The following is a 21,654-nucleotide window of genomic DNA, read 5'->3' as shown; positions in this document are numbered from 1 at the left end:
TACAAATAGAACGAAAAAAATGTCTACTTTACAACACCGAAATTACAACACCAACACTCAGATCTACCTGTAGATAAAACACATTACAACACCCACTTAAATGTAATAGTTACATATTAAGTCAGAGATATATATCACGTTGCAATATCGTAGCGAACGCATCCTCTATAAGGGCGGAAATGACGTCACGCAGTGGCTTCGAGAATAGCGGAAGAAGTTGGTTTCAGCCCGCTTTGCTGGGCGGCGTTGCACATAAAGTGCAGCTAATCACAGAGATCCCGTTTGGGCTTTATTTATTGTATAACAGTCTAACTTGGTAGATATACTAATGCGTTAATGCGGAGCCGATTCACGCTGTTCTTCTGTCTGAATCTTTGAAGACATATTAATACAGAGCTCTTCAGTACTATGACCAGGTGCCTCTGCTGTCTTCTGATGAATATATACATAATCTCCTACACTCAGCCGGTATCTATCCAAGGCAGGTGCTAATTTCTCCGTAATAAAGCCTGTGGAACGTCGCTTTGCACGATTCTCAATGAACTACGGTCAGAAGTATGTTCTAAAAGCTCACCGTCATTTACCTCACTGTCATATGATCTTGAAGACGCTTTATCTCATTCTCAACATGATAAAGAAGGAAGTATAGCAGAGAATTGGACGTAGATGCCGTGTACTTTTGTCTTCTTCCAGTTTTCTCTGCCTCGTACTTTCTTCTTTATTCACAAGTACTCGATCTAGTCCCTGCAACGTAGCCTTTATGCCCTGGCTCTCTCTGTCGAAGAAAAAATATTCTGAATTCTACCTACTTGATTGATTGTAGAGTACTGGCATGTTCGATATCAAATAAATGGTCCAAATGATTTACAAAGTTCTATTCATGGCGCTTAAACACATCTCGACTTTTTTTTGCATTTTTTTGCTATTTACTCCAGTCTTAATGCAACTTATTAAGTTCTTGTAAACAATGCTGAATAGCTCTTCGCATTCGCGCTTTCTCCTAAAATATAATGCACTCACGAACCAGATGATTACCACATTAACTAATGATTGATTTTACCTCCCTTATGTTATAAAATAAAATTTTCAGCACTTGTCTATTTGATGGTAATTTGTGTCCAGCTATATGGTGCTTTGATATCTACTACTAAAAACACATATTCCTGACGACTGTGTAGCTTATGTGACTTCTTACGAGGATGTGCTGAAAAGTAATGCCTCCAAATTTATTATGAGCAGACTCTGTAAGCTTTCTAAACGAAAAAAATGTTCGTAACATTCTACATTTTTGTTCTTCATGTCTACATATTTAGAGCCCTCTGTCGTTAGGGGGTTCGAAATTGTAGTGTGTAACATGACAGTGTGTAACGTAAATGTGTTGGTGTGTGAGAAACAGCAAGCTATAATCGAGTTTCGAATTCGAAGAGTTCGTCCTTACATGGAACACCATTTTCTTGAGCATGACAATGTCAGACCACACATGAGCGCTGTGACATCTGCAACAGTCCGATGGCTTGGGTCCACTGTCACTGATTATCCTCCATACAATCCCTACTCGGCTACATCCGATTTTTATTTACAGAACACATTTGAGGACTTCACTCTGATAGAGATGAAGTCGTGCGGGCAGAGGTAAGGTTCTGGCTCCATCAACGAAGTTAAACATACTACAGTGACGGTATCAACAAACTAGTCTCTTGCTGGGAGAAATAGGTTCGTTGCCAAGGTGTCTTTGTTGAGAAATAAATATGAAGACACAAAGAATAAGGATGTGGAATATTAATAACTTTTGTTTTATTTAAGAAGCTTTAAGGATTTTCGCGCAACAAATTCAGAGGGATTACTTTTCAGCGCGCTCTCATATATAGCAACTGGAAAATCCGTGCGACACGATTGGTAACAAATAAATACTGCACTACATGCACTCAAGTTGGTAAACTGAGGTGACGTCACCATGACATCTGCGAACGATGTGAAAGATCGTGATCGTCCGACAAGTTCGTGGTCAAATCAGCATGGATTAAAGTGCTTCAATCACAAAAAAATTTTGTGCAGACATGTTTTAGAGTCATTCAAAAAATATTGGAGGGTGAGCGCTCAAAAAATTGAAGTCAGAAAATAAGAGACATCCTACTAAGTATACATCAAAATTCATCAGCCTCAGAGGAAGAAGATCGAAATCTCGAGTAAATAATGTACAGCTGACCGATACTGTCATTGTTCCAGTTAAGTTGTAGATTATCATATGGGTAATATAAATAATTTATGAACAATTTTGCATTGGCTGGGTTACTGTTAATGAACGCGCTGAAATTCTTAGTTACATACATCCTCGCCTATCTGCTCGCAGCCCCAGGATAATGAATTGAAGCGTTTCTAGTTCATCGGATGTCTCAATCGCCCAGTAATGTCTTGAAGCCATCGGTAGAGCTGGATACTCAGCGTTCCAATGAATTGAAACTTAATGACAGTTGAACGCCAGAGTTCGACTCATGTAATGTTTCAGATGGGTCTCATCTGACACAGAAATGTGCGGTCCTTTTCACACTAATTTATGGAAAAGACTTATCTTCCACTGTGTGTGCATATTGAATGTATACGTTATTATCTTTTGCACTTTTAACGAGAATCAGTTCAAGCTTAGCACTCATAATGGGCCAGTTATTGCCCTCAAAGAATTCCATAGGCATTTTGAGAGCGATGCACATTCTGAAGTGTTTACTTATCGCTCCGTCAATGAACAATCCCCCATTTTCTAGTATACTGAGATCTGTATTTAATACGGATATGTAAGTTTTGAGTGTTGATGTGATTTCAACGTTTCTTGTTCGGTTGACTTCGACACCAATAAGTTTGTGTCATATTTCTTGAAATAGGAAGCAACACATTACGCCTAAGTCATGATGTTTCTGCTGGAGCACCTTCCATCATTCTTCATAAACTGGCCTTCAAAGTATAGAAAGCTGCTGCCTATAATTGTTAAATCATCTTGATGCTGAATCAGTATTCGTATCTCATCGTTATTACTGCACCTCACCAAAGCAAAAGGTTTGTGAGATATGTAATCCTGATGAGTGCTTCGTTCGTTATAGTGAACCGGTGTTGTTATTTCGCTTGACGTCACTGTGAGGTTTCAATCCTACTGACTTGAGGAACTCTAAATGGTGAAGTGTTACCACCTTGTCCTTTCACTGCAGCGTGGCATAGTGACTAGATGTGAGTTAATTTTCTACCTCATTCCCAAAGCGCTGCTGCTTCAAATGAGTACGTATTATGATTTTCTCCCCTTGAGAATCAACCAGGTTCCTGCCCTGGTCAACAATGCTCAATTCAACATGGTCTGTCGGGAGGACGAAGGTTCAATCCCGCGTCCGGCCATCCCGATTTAGGATTTCCGTGATTTCCCTAAATCGCTCCAGGCAAATGCCGGGATGGTTCCTTAGAAAGGGCACGGTCGACTTCCTTCCCCCTCCTTCCTTAATCCGATGAGACCGATGACCTCGCTGTTTGGTCTCTGCCCCCAAAACAATCCAAAAATCCAATCAACATGGTCTAACGTCGGACCAGGCACTGGGGGTATACTGACTGTTGGGAACCTCAACGAGTTTGTATCACGTTCCCACTGTAGAAAACAAATCAAATTGTATGTATTAACCAGATGTTGATGTGAGAATTCCCAGCGATACTGCAGTCAACATGTATCTTACTAACGGAAATAGTATCCACTGGTCGATCCGACAAGTAAATTTTCTCAGTATTCTTGGTACTACTAGCTGAAACTTTGCTCCTCCAGAAAAGGAGTATTGATCGTACAGAGCCATTCGGCTAAAGGCTATTATATGTTTTGTCGTTTTTATCTCGATTTGCACATTACTTAAATAATTTTACAGATTGTTTTCTAATTACATTTAGATTGTCAATGCCATACAGCCCGGAGGATCTCTACAACCTTACCGACGGCAAGGTGAAGTTTATTGTACGCCTCGGTCATGTTTGGAATGCTGTTATGTTCCCAGACCAATCCATGCAATAGTCCACTCATTCACCCTCGCTTAGATCTATTCGGTGGAAGCAATTTGCACTCATACAGATGAGTGCTATTTTAAAGTAGGGTGTGCGACATGACACCTGAGGCTCAACTGGTGTGGTGATGTGCATGCTGCCTGTTTTTTACATTCATCAGGAGAAACATTAGACAGACATGTCCACGGAGGTATGAATCAAAATCTTGTCAGAACCGAAAATTGCAGAACACACAGATACTGGCGAAGTAGCGACGAAATTCTTCTGGTGGCTCCTAAATCCCCATGTCAGCCAAAGTACAGTACGTTATTCTACATACGCAACTCTCTGGATTCCAGGTCCTCCTGTGATGTCTAAATTTATGATCCCACATGCCTTGCATTTCCAAATCGTCTTCGGCAAAGTCTTTCGCATAAACACACAAGATCTTGAGATTTTGATCTTCTTGACGAGTCTCAGTAGATGTGTATTGGTAAGCGGTCTGAAAGGTAAGTGTAGTTAGGCGATTTTTTAAAATAAAAAACCCAAACCCTTTCTAACGTGGTTTTATATACAGTCCTTTACCGATTACGAAGGCGTCCATCATCCTATTATGTCTTTAAGATTCCTGTAGTTGCTCACGAGCTTTTTATGCGTTCCTCACTGTTCGGAGTATGGTGGTACCCCAACGTGCTAGTGTCCACACTGTCGATAGCCCTGCTAACACTGGAATTAGAGAAACAGTCTGATTTTACCAGATATCTAAGGTACTAGTCAAACCATAGGCGTTTTAACACAACCTCTTCTCACTCCTTTCTCAATGATTTTTTTACACTATGATCACTGACTGATTATGCTTTTTAAACACCCAGGAGGCGTTTTTTTCTTCAATGTGTCACGAGCTACGTTGATTGTTTGAAATTAAGTTTGCTACGGCTCACAGCTCAACCGAGATCCTTCTTTTATGAGGGCATCAGGATGCTTGTACGACGATGGACCAAGTGCGTTGAAACTCAAGGAGGCAATGTCGAAAACTGTTCTTGTAAGTTTCCTATTTGATTACAATAAAATTTTGTAACTATTTTGCGGATAATAATTGACTTACCCTCGTAGGAATCTTATTGAAAGATGTAACAGTGTAAAATCTGTTACCTACATAGCTTATACCTCGTCAAACGAGACATTTCACACAGATTAAAGTTACTGACTCAAATGTTTAAAAGTGGTATGCTTCTTTCTATGTAAGAGCACTGCTATAAACATTACGATGTGAACACTTAACAACATGTTGATGGGCATCCGTCCACTCAACTTCACTCTGTTGGTTTTAAAAATGGAAAATGATAAATGATGTTTTCCTGCCCAGTGTATTTTTTTAAAAATAATATGTGTACGCAAAGAGGTTTGCGATGTGTGTAAGCCACAATCCATATTTCAATGAGATACAATTGGCTCTTGCTTGCTCTGACAGTTACTGACATATGAGCCACACTTCGTGGTTGAGCAGTCGCAGCCACTTACTGAGAGCCCAATAAGCCATTCGGCATCTGTCTCAATGAGCGGCCACATCGAACATTCATTAAATAGTGTTTCACTGTGGTGGCAGCACAAAAGAGCAGAAGGTGGCAGCGATGGCGGCAGCACAGGAGGCAGCTGCGTATTATCACCCTGACCCCCAAAAGAAGGAGCTATACTCGTATATTCTTTTAAAAGGTTGTTGGATAGGATATGGCTGGGTGGAGGTCTCTGACTGAAACAATTCATTAGGAAAAAAACACTGTGTTTTATTCATTTTACATAAAATGCATAGTATCAGGACAAAATTAGAAAAATATCTGTAGCCCTCAAGTCAGCCTGTACAGCATTCAAGCCGATTGGTGGCATTATCCACATAAAATTCCATCTGTGAACTCACTCTCTGCTGTTTTTACAGGTTCTAGATACAAACTGTAGCATGAGGAGGATTGTGGGGTTTCTCAAGAGGGGCAAAAGAGGCCCAGAACTGAACTGGAGAGGGGGGTGACAAAAAAAGTGAGCCTTTTTCCAGAGGGGTGTGGAAGGTGGAGGGGGAGGAGTGGAAGTTTCTCAGAAGGACAAATTATCCTCACGGATGATAAATCAACTCCCAAGGGATCATAAAGCACTTAGCAGAACAGTAGATTATGGGGAGGAGGAGGGGTGCTTTAACTGGTCAGTTTAATTAATTAGATTATCAATTTGATATCAAAAGCGCACCAGAACCTCCTTTGCCCCACTACTGACAGATATGGTGGTCGGTCTCTGCCGGCCACTGTGGCCGAGCGGTTCTAGGCGCTTCAGTCCGGGGCCGAAATGCTGCTATGGTCGCAGGTTCGAATCCTGCCTCGGGAATGGATGTGTGTGATGTCCTTAGGTTAGTTAGGTTTAAGTAGTTCTAAGTCTAGGGAACTGATGACCTCAGATGTTAAGTCCTATAGTGCTTAGAGCCATTTAGGTCTCTCTCTCTCTCTCTCTCTCTCTCTCTCTCTCTCTCTCGCATCATCATCATAATCATCATCATCATCACGTCTGCGACAAGTAAACACCCTGGCTGCAAATCTAATACATGAAACTCTTGGGTGGAAGAAATATTTTACCACATGGTTTCCTTAGTTTAGATTTACCGATTTCGAAGGCCCAAACGGACACTTAAGAAAACTGTGATACAGTCAATATTCAGTTCATTGGGAGTAAGCATTAAAAGTTCTTTCCGGCCAGGCCTTAAGCTAAGCATTCCTCAGCGTTCGTTGTTACATCACTGGATTCTCTTTCCCCTCCGAACGTAACTACGCCCTGGCGAGTAAAGGCAGCAACGATTATTACAGTAAATTCTTTTCTGTTGCGGCTCGAACATTGCCTTACTGGTGTATTTCACCTGCAGCTGCGCTGCCCTCCCCCCCGCTCCCCCCCCCCCCCCCCACCCCCCCTTTATGACGTCTCGAAGGCCTTTTAACGGTTTTTCGCACATATTTTTCACTGCATAACATGAAGCAACTTTTTTGTATCCCGCCTGGATAGACGGAGCGTGGATCTGCTCCTGTGAACTGCTTCTGTAATAAAGGCCGAGAGTGAAGGAAACGAGTAGGAGGAGGAGAGGTGAAGCACTTGGGTACTGTGTGTAACTTTAACACTTTTAATAGAGTCAAAAACACAAGTAAATATCAGATGCATACATAACTTTGGCTAGGATGAGCACGTAGGTGTGAAGCTGTAGTTCATGTCTAATACTGTGAAGTTAGGATGAGTGTTCTGTATAATCTCAGAACTAACAAATACTCGTTGCTGTCCAAACATGAACTAAACGTAACTAATATAAAGTCTCTATAAGATACAGATGGCCGGCCGCGGTGGTCTCGCGGTTCTAGGCGCGCAGTCCGGAACCGTGTGACTGCTACGGTCGCAGGTTCGAATCCTGCCTCGGGCATGGATGTGTGTGATGTCCTTAGGTTAGATAGATTTACGTAGTTCTAAGTTCTAGGGGACTGATGACCACAGCTGTTAAGTCCCATAGTGCTCAGAGCCATTTGAACCATTTGAGATACAGATGGCCGTACCGTAGGTGCAACCACAACGGAGGGGTATCTGTTGAGAGGCCAGACAAACATGTGGTTCCTGAAGAGGGGCAGCAGCCTTTTCAGTAGTTGCAGGGGCAACAGTCTGGATGATTGACTGATCTGGCCTTGTAACATTAACCAAAACGGCCTTGCTGTGCTGGTACTGCGAACGGCTCAAAGCAAGGGGAAACTACGGCCGTAATTTTTCCCGAGGGCATGCAGCTTTACTGTATGGTTAAATGATGATGGCGTCCTCTTGGGTAAAATATTCCGGAGGTAAAATAGTCCCCCATTCGGATCTCCGGGCGGGGACTACTCAAGAGGACGTCGTTATCAGGAGAAAGAAAACTTGCGTTCTACGGATCGGAGCGTGGAATGTCAGATCCCTTAATCGGCCAGGTAGGTTAGAAAATTTAAAAAGGGAAATGGATAGGTTAAAGTTAGATATAGTGGGAATTAGTGAAGTTCGGTGGCAGGAGGACCAAGACTTTTGGTCAGGTGATTACAGGGTTATAAATACAAAATCAAATAGGGGTAATGCAGGAGTAGGTTTAATAATGAATAAAAAAATAGGAGTGCGGGTTAGCTACTACAAACAGCATAGTGAACGCATTATTGTGGCCAAGATAGACACAAAGCCCGTGCCTACTACAGTAGTACAAGTTTATATGTCAACTAGCTCTGCAGATGATGAAGAAATAGATGAAATGTATGACGAGATAAAAGAAATTATTCAGGTAGTGAAGGAAGACGAAAATTTAATAGTCATGGGTGACTGGAATTCGTCAGTAGGAAAAGGGAGAGAAGGAAACATAGTAGGTGAATATGGATTGGGGGGAAGGAATGAAAGAGGAAGCCGCCTTGTAGAATTTTGCACAGAGCATAACTTAATCATAGCTAACACTTGGTTCAAGAATCATAAAAGAAGGTTGTATACCTGGAAGAATCCTGGAGATACTAAAAGGTATCAGATAGATTATATAATGGTAAGACAGAGATTTAGGAACCAGGTTTTAAATTGTAAGACATTTCCTGGGGCAGATGTGGATTCTGACCACAATCTATCGGTTATGAACTGCAGATTGAAACTGAAGAAACTGCAAAAAGGTGGGAATTTAAGGAGATGGGACCTGGACAAACTGAAAGAACCAGAGGCTGCAGAGAGTTTCAGGGAGAGCATAAGGGAACAATTGGCAGGAATGGGGGAAAGAAATACAGTAGAAGAAGAATGGGTAGCTCTGAGGGATGAAGTAGTGAAGGCAGCAGACGATCAAGTAGGTAAAAAGACGAGGGCTAATAGAAATCCTTGGGTAACAGAAGAAATATTGAATTTAATTGATGAAAGGAGACTGCTACGGTCGCAGGTTCGAATCCTGCCTCGGGCATGGAAGTGTGTGATGTCCTTAGGTTAGTTAGGTTTAAGTAGTTCTAAGTTCTAGGGGACTGATGACCATAGATGTTAAGTCCCATAGTGCTCAGAGCCATTTGAACCATTTTTTGATGAAAGGAGAAAATATAAAAATGCAGTAAATGAAGCAGGCAAAAAGGAATACAAACGTCTCAAAAATGATATCGACAGGAAGTGCAAAATGGCTAAGCAGGGATGGCTAGAGGACAAATGTAAGGATGTAGAGGCTTGTCTCACTAGGGGTAAGATAGATACTGCCTACAGGAAAATGAAAGAGACCTTTGGAGAGAAGAGAACCACTTGTATGAATATCAAGAGCTCAGATGGCAACCCAGTTCTAAGCAAAGAAGGGAAGGCAGAAAGGTGGAAGGAGTATATAGAGGGTTTATACGAGGGCGATGTACTTGAGGACAATATTATGGAAATGGAAGAGGATGTAGATGAAGACGAAATGGGAGATAAGATACTACGTGAAGAGTTTGACAGAGCACTGAAAGACCTGAGTCGAAACAAGGCCCCGGGAGTAGACAACATTCCATTAGAACTACTGATGGCCTCGGGAGAGCCAGTCATGACAAAACTCTACCATGTGGTGAGCACGATGTATGAGACAGGCGAAATACCCTCAGACTTCAAGAAGAATATAATAATTCCAATCCCAAAGAAAGCAGGTGTTGACAGATGTGAAAATTACCGAACTATCAGTTTAATAAGTCACAGCTGCAAAATACTAACGCGAATTCTTTACAGACGAAAGGAAAAACTGGTAGAAGCCGACCTCGGGGAAGATCAGTATGGATTCCGTAGAAATGTTGGAACACGTGAGGCAATACTGACCTTACGACTTATCTTAGAAGAAAGATTAAGAAAAGGCAAATCTACGTTTCTAGCATTTGTAGACTTAGAGAAAGCTTTTGACAATGTTAACTGGAATACTCTCTTTCAAATTCTGAAGGTGGCAGGGGTAAAATACAGGGAGCGAAAGGCTATTTACAATTTGTACATAAACCAGATGGCAGTTATAAGAGTCGAGGGGCATGAGAGGGAAGCAGTGGTTGGGAAAGGAGTGAGACAGGGTTGTAGCCTCTCCCCGATGTTATTCAATCTATATATTGAGCAAGCAGTAAAGGAAACAAAAGAAAAATTCGGAGTAGGTATTAAAATTCATGGAGAAGAAGTAAAAACTTTGAGGTTCGCCGATGACATTGTAATTCTGTCAGAGACAGCAAAGGACTTGGAAGAGCAGTTGAACGGAATGGACAGTGTCTTGAAAGGAGGATATAAGATGATTATCAACAAAAGCAAAACGAGGGTAATGGAATGTAGTCAAATTAAGTCGGGTGATGCTGAGGGAATTAGATTAGGAAATGAGACACTTAAAGTAGTAAAGGAGTTTTGCTATTTAGGGAGTAAAATAACTGATGATGGTCGAAGTAGAGAGGATATAAAATGTAGACTGGCAATGGCAAGGAAAGCGTTTCTCAAGAAGAGAAATTTGTTAACATCGAGTATAGATTTAAGTGTCAGGAAGTCGTTTCTGAAAGTATTTGTATGGAGTGTAGCCATGTATGGAAGTGAAACATGGACGATAACTAGTTTGGACAAGAAGAGAATAGAAGCTTTCGAAATGTGGTGCTACAGGAGAATGCTGAAGATAAGGTGGGTAGATCACGTAACTAATGAGGAGGTATTGAATAGGATTGGGGAGAAGAGAAGTTTGTGGCACAACTTGACTAGAAGAAGGGATCGGTTGGTAGGATATGTTTCGAAGCATCAAGGGATCACAAATTTAGCATTGGAGGGCACCGTGGACGGTAAAAATCGTAGAGGGAGACCAAGAGATGAATACACTAAGCAGATTCAGAAGGATGTAGGTTGCATTAGGTACTGGGAGATGAAGAAGCTTGCACAGGATAGAGTAGCATGGAGAGCTGCATCAAACCAGTCTCAGGACTGAAGACCACAACAACAACAACATAAGATGCTAGCCCACTCGATAGCAGAAGCGATATTTCCAGGTCGTCTGCTCTTGATGAAATGAGCGAAATCAAGACGGCACTCCCTTAGCGCCAAAGCGTCGGCCAGAGGGCGCTGTGGTCGGCGTAGTTAGTCTTCTCTCGCAGTGCCAACTTACGAGAGTGTGCACCTGCGTTGTGACATCGTAACTCTCGACGCCACAAACTTCACACATTTTCACAGCATATACCAAGAGAGGAGGACATGACCACGGATAGTGGGACAGAAAAAGCGACTTTCTATTCAGATTTGAAGCAGTAACTAATTGTGTTAAACACGTAACACGATTATTCGCTACAACACTAACGACTTTGAATGTTTTATACACGCTAGAAAAATAACGAAATGATCAGTACATTTGTCGGCCCCGTTTCCAGTGACTTCACGACTTCTGGTGATCGTGCACCGCGTCCGCCCCTCAATCGCCAGCTCGGAACATTAGGGCTGAGCTTACGATGAATGGAGTACAGGATCTGGTCATTATCAGTGCCGTCGTCTCATACATCTGGCAATATTTCTGCATTTCACAAAATGAATAAAATCGGCAGCCTGCAACTAGAGATAAAGATTTTCGAATAGAGACATTTTGTTTAGGCAAGTGGCAACACAGAGTGCGGTAGTTGTGTGCGAGTGCTGCTGTTAAGTGAAACGCCGCGCTGACAATTGGTCGCTTTCCCCTGTCGGAATTGAGAAAGCTGGCGGGAAGTTGCATCGGAGCGGAGATCCCCACAACAAAAAGCGGAACAGAGTTCTCGTAACGCCACTCGTCGCAAGGCTGCAGCATCTTACCACTCTGTGGAAACGAGTCCACCTGTTTACCTATTACGAAAAGACGCAAGTAGGCAAACCATCAGTTTTATGACGATGATGCTAATTACAGCGTCCTTATTTGTTTGAAACCAATTGTACAAGCAGGTGCACGAAGGAAGGGAAAGAAATATCTAAAATACGATTTAAACTACCTGTCATTTAGCTTCCACAATGACATTTTCACTCTGCAGCGGAGTGTCCGCTGATATGAAACTTCCTGGCAGATTAAAACTGTGTGCCGGACCGAGACTCGAACTCGGGACCTCTGCTTTTCGCGGGTAAGTACTCTACCAACTGAGCTACCCAAGCACGACTCACGCCCCGGCCTCACACCTTTACTTCTGCCAGTACCTCGTCTCCTATCTTCCAAACTTTACAGAAGCTCTCCTGCGAACCTTGCAGAACCAGTTTCATATCAGCGCACACTCCGCTGCAGAGTGAAAATCTCATTCTGGAAGCATCCCCCAGGCTGTGGCTAAGCCATGTCTCCGCAATATCCTTTCTTTCAGGAGTGCTAGTTCTGCAAGGTTCGCAGGAGAGCTTCTGTAAAGTTTGGAAGGTAGGAGACGAGGTACTGGCAGAAGTAAAGCCGTGAGGACGGGGCGTGAGTCGTGCTTGGGTAGCTCAGTTGGTAGAGCACTTGCCAGCGAGAGGCAAAGGTCTCGAGTTCGAGTCTCGGTCCGACACACAGTTTTAATCTGCCAGGAAGTTTCTTAGTTGGCATTTGACAGAGGGAGCTGTACTGCCATCGTCCGCCCCACTGTGTCGTCGCAAAGCCAGTCAGCTGTGAGAGAATCGCGTAATGTTTAGTTTCGCCTGCCTTACCATGTACGACGAAGATACATGATATAAGGCATATGTAACACTATATACATCTATGTCAAGAATTTCTGAATTTTTACTTGTTTTTTGTAGGAGGCAGAGGTTAAAAGTTTCATTTTTTAAGACTTAAAAATCAACAAAATATCGTAAAAAAACGAACTTACGCATATCAAAGGCAATACGATATGCATCTTTGGAAAGATCCGTTGCACAACGAGTTACTTAACTAATCAACGAAAAAAAAAATGGGATTTCATTGACATAAATAATTTTCGACATACAATGTAATACGTTTGAATTTGTATCCCGGATGGAAAAAATTCGTCCAGAAAAAAAGACATACTTCTGGCTCTAATCAAAGTCAAGAACAGATATTTTTACTGTCTTAGAGAAAATTTTGACCTAAGTACGACACGTAAATTTAAGTGCTTTTATGTTATTTTTGTAAGGAATAGAGATTTTTAAAGATATTTCCTATGATCATCGCTGCCTGCAGACAGTGCTTATCGCGGCAGATTCAGTGGACAGGTGTCGTAAACGTGTTTTCAGTTTTTTTAAAGTCACACGAGAGTTAATAATATTTATTATTTAAATACTAAGACATATAAAACACACCCATACGTAAGTACTGACACGAACCAACAACCTCCGATTGTTTTACAACGTCAGATACGGACGACTTCATAACGAACCGTTAATATTCTTATGTTTGACGCCTCTTAGTCGGATTATTTGCGAATTTCAGTTTATTTACGGGAACAAGCGACAGAATTGTTTCCAGAATTCGAGTTTCCAATATATCCAGTATATGCACTAGGATCACGTCAGCAGCATTGTACTGTGCATCTGATGGATTGGAGCAGACATGAAATCAGCGTGCAAAACTGTTTCCGGGCTTTGTGTTTCCACCCTCATCACACTCATCCAGCCCCTTCCATCATATAGTGGAGTAACGAGAGTTGTGATATTCTCTGTCTTACCTTGCACAAGTTGAGTGCAGGTGGCAAAAAGCGCCTCGATGTAGGAATCTCCTCTGATCATGAAATGAATATAGAGACAATTTTTGAAAATCCACGATTTAATGACATGAAGCTAGATGAAACAAGCAAAAGGAAAGTGAATGACATAAACTGTATCAGAATTCAACACAAATAACTGCAATTATCAGCGCTTGCAACCTCAGAGTCCTCAACTGTCACGATTTAGAAGTACGCTGAGAAATGTCTTATGTATAACGTAAAACACAATTTATGTCAATTTATGTGAAGAATCAGATGGGAATCATTTAAAAATTCAATGCGAACCTGGACACTAGATTACTTTCTGTTTATAAGAAGGATGATTGGAGTTTAACGTTTTGTCTACATCGATATCAGAATTTCCATAACACAAAGGCACACCTATAACGAAAACCACTGCTAGTTAAAGAATAATTCTATCACCCATCAAGAGAGTATATGGTCATTATGGTACAGATGGTTGAGAATATATGTTTATGAATATATGACTAAAGCTACCTGGGCGCCTATCTGAATCCATAATACGAATCTACTGCTACTACTATACTGAATTTGTCATTCGACTTACTGTTTGAATCTATGTAGACCTCTACCATTTGCAGCACACCAACCACACATGCTTAAGAATTATTATAATGCATTTTCCTGCACAATCACCCTATTAATTGACTGTGTTGAAAGGCTTAAATCGTGCTACAGTGGTCTGAGGAATACTCATGTCGATGTATTGGCCACGAAATTCGTCTGATCAGGGTGCATTTAAGATGTTCTTGGCTGTCAGCTCTACACCTGCATTTTACGGAATGCATGTGTGAACATGTGACGCTTGATATCTCCGGAAACCTAGAGGAATCCACTGTAGCATGTTTCATTTGTCGACAAAAAAAAAAAAACAAATTGCAATACGAATAAGAAAAGACATCTGTATGGCGCGAAAATTGGCAATTGACCCTAAATAATGAAAAGTGTGAGGTCATCCATGTATGTGCTAAAAGGGATCCGTTAAACTTCGGTTACACGATAAATCAGTCAAATCTAAAGATCGTAAATTCAACTAAATACCCAGTAATTACAATCACGAACAACTTAAATTGAAAATAAAACACAGAAAATGTTATGCGGAAGGCGAACCAAAGACTATGTTTTATTGGCAAAACACATGGAAGATGGAACAGATGTACTAAAGTGAATGCCTACAGTACAGTTGACCGTCCTCTTTTGGAGTACAGCTGCGCAGTGTGGGATCTTTATCAGATAGGGTTAACGGAGTACATCGAGAAAGTTCAAAGGAGAGCAGCACGTTTTTTATTATCGTGAAATAGGGGAGAGAGTGTCACTGACATGATACAGGATTTTGGATGAACACTATTAAAACAAAGGCGTTTTTCGTTGCAGCGGAACCTTCTCACTAAACTTCAATTACCAACTTTTTCCTCCGAATGCGAAAATATTTCGTTGACGCCGATTTACATAGCGAGAAAGGATCACCATAATAAAATAAGGGAAATCAGAGTTCGCACAGAAATGTATAGGTGTTCGGTTTTGCGCGCGCCGTTGAAGAATGGAATAATAGCGAATTATCGTGAAGGTGGTTCGATGAACCCTCTGCCATGCACTTAAGTGTGATTTGTAGAGTATCAATGTAGATGTAGGATCTTGAACTGTCACGTGAAATGCAGTCTCAACGTCGTGACAGACACTCACTGTCGTGAGCGTTCGCACCTTCGTCAGCAAAAACCTTCTAGCACATACAGGTTGTTGAACTAAGCACAGCTTTATTCATCTGAAATGATTTAGAAATCTTATGCAAACATCGGATGTCCATACCGTACTTATAGATGCATACCCTATAGACCAATGCCCACTAACACAGCTCTGCTCTTGCGAGGGCTGTCGGTGTACCCATGTTCATCATCCTCATGATGATATTCAATTGCATAGTTCACAGATCCGCATGATGTTCAATCTCAGAACACAGTGCCATTAGAAATCCGCTGGAAACGTTAGATGTCTTATGCACAACACAAAGCATTTATAATATATGATTGGAATCGCTTAAAAATTATGATACTAGCCTGAGTACTATATCAGTTCCCGTTTATAGGCGGATTATTACAGTTTAATGTACTGCTAAGCGTCTGAGAGTATCGTATTATTCCAAGTTAAGAGCTTTCACGCTGCTTCTGCAAAACATAATGCGCTTGAGAGATGTAGTGCCGATAAACATGTGAAACTGCGTCATCATATCAGTCTGTTATGATTATAACCATGAAAACTTTTCGCAGTTACAGTGGATCATTTGCATAATAACACAAAATGTCTGACCGGTAGCAAAGCAAGTCTGAAAACTTATACACAAAAAGCAAAGTCCCGACTGACTGACTCATTCCTGACTCATCATGAAATTCGCAGAGGGTGTTCATCTTATATTGTAGGCATCGTTTCCCATATTCCATCCCTAAGGGGGTGAAGTATCTGTGTAACTGTCTTGCAGGTGTCAAATCGAAGGAATACGATCGTCACGGTACTTCTACTTCTTACCGCGAGAACTAGAACATCTCCTTTTTTACTCGCGCTGAAAGCTGCAATATCTACTGTTGTAGTAGCGATAGTAGTACGTGTTCGAGTCGTTTTTGCACGGGATGTGGCTGAAATTAACGTACGGAACGAGCACACGACACATAAAATTTTAGAACTGACAATACCCCACGTGCGCATTTCACCACTTACAAGCACTCCCTTGCGCGTGGTGATCCCAAAGGCCAAGTCCTGCGGGATTAAGAACACATCTGTAGACTTCTCTCCACTGCTGTGCTCGCGTGGAGGCGTTGCGCAGGTCCGCGCCACTCGGTCTCCCATTTAAAACCGTATGTACGAGAGTGGATCAGTCGCATTGTGGTAGCCCTCGATGATATTTATGACCAAATTTACGATACTAAAATCTGCTTTCATTTAATGTGGATCGTGAGCTACCAAGTGCCAGTTATTCTATCGCAGATATTTTTGTTGTTGTGGATTATGGAAGCTGCACATGGCACATAAACCTGGCCTGTTGCTTTGCAACTATATCCGTCGTCAGATGAGACGGTGTGTCGAATTCCTGTCGCTGTCGCTGTTATCTGCACTACTGGCCATTAAAATTGCTAAACCAAGAAGAAATTCAGATGACAAACCGGTATTCATTGGACAAATATATTATACTAGAACTGACATGTGATTACATTTTCACGCAATTTGGGTGCACAGATCCTGAGAAATCAGTACCCAGAACAACCACCTCTGGCCGTAATAACGACCTTGATACGCCTAGGCATTGAGTCAAACAGAGCTTGGATGGCGTGTACAGGTACAGCTGCCCATGCAGCACACGATACCACAGTTCATCAAGAGTAGTGACTGGCGTATTGTGACGACCACCATTGACCAGACGTTTTCAATTGGTGAGAATGTGCTGGCCAGGGCAGGATTCGAACATTTTCTGTAACCAGAAAGGCCCGTACAGGACCTGCAACATGCGGTCGTGCATTATCCTGCTGAAATGTAGGGTTTCGCAGGGATCGAATGAAGGATAGAGCCACGGGTCGTAACACATCTGAAATGTAACGTCCACTGTGCAAAGTGTCGTGAATGCGAACAAGAAGTGACCGAGACGTGTAACCAGTGGCACCCGATACCATCACGCCGAGTGATACGCCAGTATGGCGATGACGAATACACGCTTCCAGTGTGCGTTCACCGCGATGTCGCCAGAACACGGATGCGACCATCATCACGCTGTAAACAGAACCTGGAGTCATCCGAAAAAATGACGTTTTGCCACTCGTGCACCCAGGTTCGTTGTTGAGTACACCATCACAGACGTTCCTGTCTGTGATGCAGCGTCAAGGGTAACCGCAGCCATGGTCTCCGAGCTGATAGTCCATGCTGCTGCAAACGTCATCGAACTGTTCGTGCAGATGGTCGTTGTCTTGCAAACGTCAGGGATCGAGACGTGGCTGCACGATCCGTTACAGCCATGTTGATAAGATGAACGTCATCTCGACTGCTAGTGATACGAGGCCGTTGGGATCCAGTAGTTCTGCTAACAGTCATTGGATCTCGACTAACGCGTAGCAGCAATGTCGCGATACGTTAAATCGCAATCGCGATAGGCTACAATCCGACCTTTATCAAAGTCGGAAATGTGACGGTACGCACTTCCCCTCCTTACAAGAGGCATTACAATGTCTGACCAGGCAACGCCGGTCAACTGCTGTTTGTGTATGAGAAATCCTCATGTCAGCCCGTTGTAGGTGTCGCCACCGGCGCCAACCTTGTGTGAATGCTCCGAAAAGCTAATCATTTGCATATCACAGCATCTTCTTCCTGTCTGTAGCACGTCATCTTCGTGGTGTAGCAATTCTAATGGCCAGTAGTGTATATGGGTGGTAGGTGCGACTCACCGACGAGGTAGACGGGCTGCCAGCCGTCGGCGAGCAGGCTGCTGACGACGAGGTGCAGCGCGCTGGCGGCCGAGATGCGGCCCGCGCCGGCCTCTGCGTCGGGGCAGTCGTCCGACACGACGACCACCTCCCCCGGCGGCCGGCGCAGCGCCTGCCGGCCCTCGGCGCTGCCGGCCAGCTCCGCCAGCGACACCTTGCCGTGCTGCAGCCGCCGCCGGTTGAACCGGTCAGAGCAGTTCACGTTGACGGCGCCGCGCACGTGGCTCACGTTGAACGAGAAGAACGGCCGCAGGTCCAGCACCACCAGCGGCCTGCAACACGCAACCCGGAACACTGTCACCACTGGCCGACGCACGGTGGCCGGACAGAGGCATTTTGGCAACGGAACGGGCCGCAAATCGGAGAATCCACTGACATAAGCGACTCTGAAAAAAGACTGATTATTACTGCCTGGCCGCTGAAAAACGAGCCTGTCCGGAACAGCGATTTGCGTGCTGCCGTCGTGACAGTCTCCACAAAGTCGACGTCTCATTACGAGTCTTACCAGGTCAATAATGAAACGTCCCCTTAGGAAAATTTATGAGTGACTGTGCTGATAAACCTCTTACATTATTTGATTTTCAAACAGCTGAGCAGAACTGAACGTACTCAGACATTTCGCTCTTTACCTATTCTGATCATCACTAAGCTGACACACAATATTTTTAGCGCAACGCAATCTGACTTTCAATAATCCCTACAAAAGAATGGCCCTGACAAACATTAACCTATACCTTTCACAAATCACTTACCTCACAAAAATCTTCGTTACTCGAACTACTGCAGTACAAAAATGGTTCAAATGGCTCTGAGCACTATGGGACTCAACTGCTGTGGTCATAAGTCCCCTAGAACTTAGAACTACTTAAACCTAACTAACCTAAGGACATCACACACATCCATACCCGAGGCAGGATTCGAACCTGCGACCGTAGCGGTCGTGCGGTTCCAGGCTGTAGCGCCTTTAACCGCTCGGCCACACCGGCCGGCTACTGCAGTACAGCGAGCGCCACTACTGCCAGCTAAATAAAAGATTCTAACTACTGAAGGCACTAACTACTGATAGGCATAGTTAGCAAATGAAAGATTTTGATAGAAACAAACAATGTATTTCCGTTAATAGTGTTCAAAAGTCATAATATATATATATCAGATCATGAAATCCAGTCTTACAAATTTACTGTACCTGATGGACACACATCCAGATAATCCGCTCTCAAAACTCCGCCATTTCTCTCCCCACATCCACCACTGCTGGCGGCTCACCTCCAACTGCGCAACGCTACGCGCTGTTAACAGCCAACTGCCCAAAACTACAATAGCGAATTCCAACAATGCTGACAGCCACAGACTGCACACGGCACAGTCAGTGATTTTCATATAGAGCGCTACGTGGCGTTATCAACATAAAAACCTAAACAGCCTACTTACAATAACGCAGGATAGGTGACATTACCGGCAGATCCGACAGCTGAGCATCTTGCTGGTGCGGGCGTAACTGTTTCGGATCACATCATACAACGCTCATACTCGATTAGGGAGTCCCTACGTGATTCCACGTTGACCCAGCAACATCGTAAATTACGATTGCAGTCTTCCACGGGATCATCGAAATTGGTCAACATATAAATGGCAAAGTGTAGCCCGGCCCGATGAATCGTGTTCCTTGTGGTGGTTCAAAAATGGTTCAAATGGCTCTGAGCACTATTGGACATAACATCTGAGGTCATCAGTCCCCTAGAACTTGGAGCTGCTTAAACCTAACTAAGGACAGCACACACATCCATGCCCGAGGCAGGATTCGAACCTGCGACCGTAGCGTATGTGCGCTCCTAGGCTGAAGCGCCTAGAACCGCACGGCCTTATGGTGGTGGCGGCGGTAAGTTCCTATGGGGCCAAATTGCTGAGGTCATCGGTCCCTAAGCTTACATTCTACTTAATCTAACCTAAACTAACTACGAGGAACACACACACACCCATGCCCGAGTGAGGACTCGAACCTCCGATGGAGAAAGCCGCGTGACCCGCGCAAGACGTCCCTAGACCGTACGGATAAGTTTCTTTAAATACCAGGTCGATGATCGTGTCCGAATACGCTGTCATTGAGGCGGTCAGCTGCTCGAAACACACACCGAGCCACGGTCACAGGTTCAAATGGCTCTGAGCACTATGGGACTTAACATCGGACGTCATCAGTCCCCTAGAACTTAGAACTACTTAAACCTAACTAACCTACGGACATCACACACATCCATGCCCGACGCAGGATACGAACCTGCGACCGTAGCGGTCGCGCGGTTCCAGACTGAAGCGCCTAGAACCGCTCGGTCACGGCGGCCGGCACGGTCACAGGCCATTCACCTCGGCTTCCGTGGGATCGATGGTAGTAACCAAAAACTGTGAGGCAGCTGTGGAGTACGTGGACATTACAACCGAATGCGAAACCGTCTGTCGTGGAGCTTACAGCGAAACTGGCTATCCTTTAAGGCGTAGCTGCAGATACTGCGATAATATGTTTTAAAGGCACGGAAAAAACACATATCTAGGGACTGAATTTGACCAGTAGTGCCGCGCGGGATTAGCCGAGCGGCCTAGCCGCTGCAGTCATTGACTGCGCGGCTGGTCCCGGCGGAGGTTAGAGTCCTCCCTCGGGCATGAGTGAGTGTGTTTGTTCTTAGGATAATTCAGGTTAAGTAGTGTGTAAGCTTAGGGACTGATGACCTTAGCAGTTAAGTCCCATAAGATTTCACACACATTTTTCCAGTAGTTCCAGGTGGTATGACTTGCAATGCCACAAACCTTTCAGGAGGGACAGTTTACTCTAAGGGAGTATGGTTTTTATACGCAGACCAGAAATCAAGTAAATGCAAGTTATTTTGCCCAGCTATTCGCCAAACGCAGCACACATTCTATAGTTGTAGTTTTCTTTGGCCCATTTTCTCACTCTTACTTGCTGTGATGTAAATATTACCTACAGCCATTGCAAGATGACGCACACCAGCTAGAATCGTAGGGGGAAGAGCACCTCCAACTTTTCGCAGCACAATAAATAACTTTCCAGCCAATTTACCACCCAGATTAACAGTAGGCATAAATGTATACGAAAGCGTTAAGCACTGATGTTAATCGATATTGGTACAACTCTCTTGGTACCAGTAATTTCCAGGGTTCCATTTCATTTTCATTTCCTCTTCAAAACCCGATTGGTCGGTGTTGAAAACAAATTCCTTACTGAACGATGGGATGAGTTAGTTTATCTCATCTCCAAATTTTCGGACCCATTCCGCAGTTTGCTGTACATCATCAAGTGAACGCTTTGTTTAAGTTTCGTTATCTAACTTCTTCCACTTCCCTAGCACTGTTTGAAGTTATGCAGCCACCCACTCCTTCCCCTGAAATGACTGTAATAAGTCGCTCGCAGTTTGATGTGCTTAATGTAGTAGGCCACTATCCCGTAAACTGTAGCAAGCATCCCTGAAACGTGCAAACAACAATTTTGTAACAAGAGCGCCACTTCCTCTCTT

At 43.5% G+C, this 21,654-nt stretch overlaps 1 protein-coding gene across 1 annotated transcript in view; it reads right to left on the bottom strand.

Annotated features, from left to right (window-relative positions):
• The window catches only part of LOC124555093 (dual specificity protein phosphatase 10), a 216,633-nt gene that overhangs the window by 116,181 nt on the left and 78,798 nt on the right, over positions 1-21,654 (bottom strand). The window contains exon 3 of the mRNA XM_047128888.1: positions 18,092-18,402. Within this exon, the coding sequence (XP_046984844.1) occupies positions 18,092-18,402 (311 nt within the window). The remainder of the gene's footprint in view (positions 1-18,091; positions 18,403-21,654) is intronic.

Source organism: Schistocerca americana, chromosome X (assembly GCF_021461395.2).
Source record: "Schistocerca americana isolate TAMUIC-IGC-003095 chromosome X, iqSchAmer2.1, whole genome shotgun sequence".
Taxonomy (NCBI): domain Eukaryota; kingdom Metazoa; phylum Arthropoda; class Insecta; order Orthoptera; family Acrididae; genus Schistocerca; species Schistocerca americana.
This window is presented reverse-complemented; position numbering and strand designations above follow the sequence as displayed.